Raw genomic sequence first — 2130 nt, 5'->3', positions numbered from 1 at the left:
TATATATTAATTATATTAAAAATATAACTTAATAAATATATTCAAATTACCTTTATACTTATAATTAAAAGAAAATAATATTTTAAATAAAATAAAAAATATCATTAAAAAAATACAATTTAAATTATAAATAATAATTAATATTTAAAAAATAATATATATAAAAATCCATTTATTTATATTTAAAGAAAAAGCAAAAAAATATAAAATGAAAAAATAAAATACCTACGAAATAAACTAAATAGAATCCCAAAATACTTACTTAAAGCAATAAATATAAGAACTCCAATCCCAATTATCCTTTTAAATATAAAAAAATGACGATTTACACTAAAAGCTTTAATAAATAGAGTATGAAAACCAAAAATTAAAGCAATAACTATCCAAACAATAAGACAATAATACATATTCTAATCTATAAACATAAGACTTAAATCTCCGCTATAATGAAATGGCCTAAGGACATGATAATTTATTAGAAAACATGCGTTCTCACTGTACATCTATGTAGAAAGAACTCGACAATAAAAACCAAGAAATATAAAAATACAAGAATCTTTTGAATGAAAAACTTGAGACATTAAACTTCGTGAATATTTCTTAAGATAGGAATTCGCAAAAAAATATGGACTTAATAAAATAACTAGAAAATACAAATTTCGAAAAAGATTAACTCTAAAGAAAATACGAAAAAGCTCAACACGAATTAAATTTATTAAAACTATCTTAAAAATCCGAGGGCACATTTTTAGTAGAAGTCGAGCATTTACGAGGGGATGTAAAAAGACTTCTTTAAATGTTAAAAAACACTCAAGAATATAAAGATTTTGCTTTATTAGCAGAAGATACTACACATTCGATACGTTTTTTGAAAGATATAAAGGCTTCTTCTTATGTTGATTTTGGCTGTGTTTCTTATTGCAAAAACATTTAAAGGTAATGTGAATGTCCACCTAAGAAAGAACTAGTTGAAGATGAAAGAATGCTATGGGTGCCGGAGGAGGCATTTAAATTCGCACATGAGTTCAGGTTGAAATATTAGGGAGAGTTGACTGATATATTAATCGAAAAATTGCTTTTCGAACTAAATAAAATATGGATGAGGAGGGAAGAAAGGGTCATCTAGAGAATCAAAGGCAGTGTAGCACATGAATGTGCTGCATTAAGGCGATAATTGGCTTTTAATCCTAAATATGAGGAACATTAGGCCAAAGAGACGATAAAAAGACTATAAAATTAACTAAAAAATGCCTATAAAGAAAACCGTGAAAATTTCGTGTCAAAAAAAATTCCGCCAGGAAGTCATTTTGTAGGAGAAACATTAAAAATGAAAAACTAAGTGTGTAAGTGTCAAAAATAATTCAAAAAAGAAGTCAAAGGACTAAAAAATTAATTGGAAAATATGGAAAATGAAAAATATGGGCATAATAGTGAAAAAAGCCTATTCATGGAAGGCGCTTATTGGATGACTAAAAAAGTATTAAATGAAATAAGTGTTTTTTAATAAAATGTAAACAAATAAGGAAAAATATTATAAGAAAAATAAGAATAAAATTTTGATAGAAATATGGAAATTAAAGAACATTTATTAAGAAAATGCGAGTGGCTTTTGGAAAATGTAGATGAGGAAATAGGAAGTTTTAAATAAAAAATATTATAATTTGGTAGATTTTCTGAAAAAGATATGATAGAAGCAAATTAAATTATTAATAAAGTTTAAAAAAGCAAAACATAAATATATACAAATTATTATTGAAATAATAAAGATATATATATATTTATATGTATATATATAAATATATATATATATATATATATATATGTATAAATAAGAATTAATTATTTTTATTTTTTCTTAATTTTTAAAATAATTAAATTTGAATAATCAGTATTAAAATTAATATTGTCTTTATTTTGTAAATAGTATTTTTTTCAAAAAAAATAATAATAATATTATTATTAGGGTCAAAATTTAAACATTATATGTATTATATTTTTTTTAATTATTCAAAGATTTTAAAATACTAATACTTAAAAAAGAAGAAGATATTTCAATTTAATTATATATATAAGAAAATAATAAATATATATCTATATAAATATATATAAATATATTAAAATATATATATA

The 2130-nt window shown here is 21.5% G+C and overlaps 1 protein-coding gene across 1 annotated transcript, besides 4 other annotated features; it reads right to left on the bottom strand. All coding sequences in view use genetic code 6, as the record gives it.

The window, feature by feature from the left end:
* Nucleotides 1-24: part of a microsatellite that runs on past the window's edge.
* Nucleotides 25-65: 41 nt separating this feature from the next.
* Nucleotides 66-115: a microsatellite.
* A 144-nt stretch (nucleotides 116-259) lies between these two features.
* IMG5_010680 (hypothetical protein) lies at nucleotides 260-1292 on the bottom strand (the record flags this gene model as incomplete). The annotated part of the gene is made up of 1 exon (XM_004039721.1): nucleotides 260-1292. A coding segment is annotated over one exon (480 nt), but the record flags the coding sequence as incomplete, so codon positions are not given.
* A 474-nt stretch (nucleotides 1293-1766) lies between these two features.
* Nucleotides 1767-1827: a microsatellite.
* Nucleotides 1828-2083: 256 nt separating this feature from the next.
* Nucleotides 2084-2130: part of a microsatellite that runs on past the window's edge.

The sequence above is a fragment of the Ichthyophthirius multifiliis genome (assembly GCF_000220395.1).
Source record: "Ichthyophthirius multifiliis unplaced genomic scaffold scaff_1120509249542, whole genome shotgun sequence".
In the NCBI taxonomy this organism is placed as follows: domain Eukaryota; phylum Ciliophora; class Oligohymenophorea; order Hymenostomatida; genus Ichthyophthirius; species Ichthyophthirius multifiliis.
This window is presented reverse-complemented; position numbering and strand designations above follow the sequence as displayed.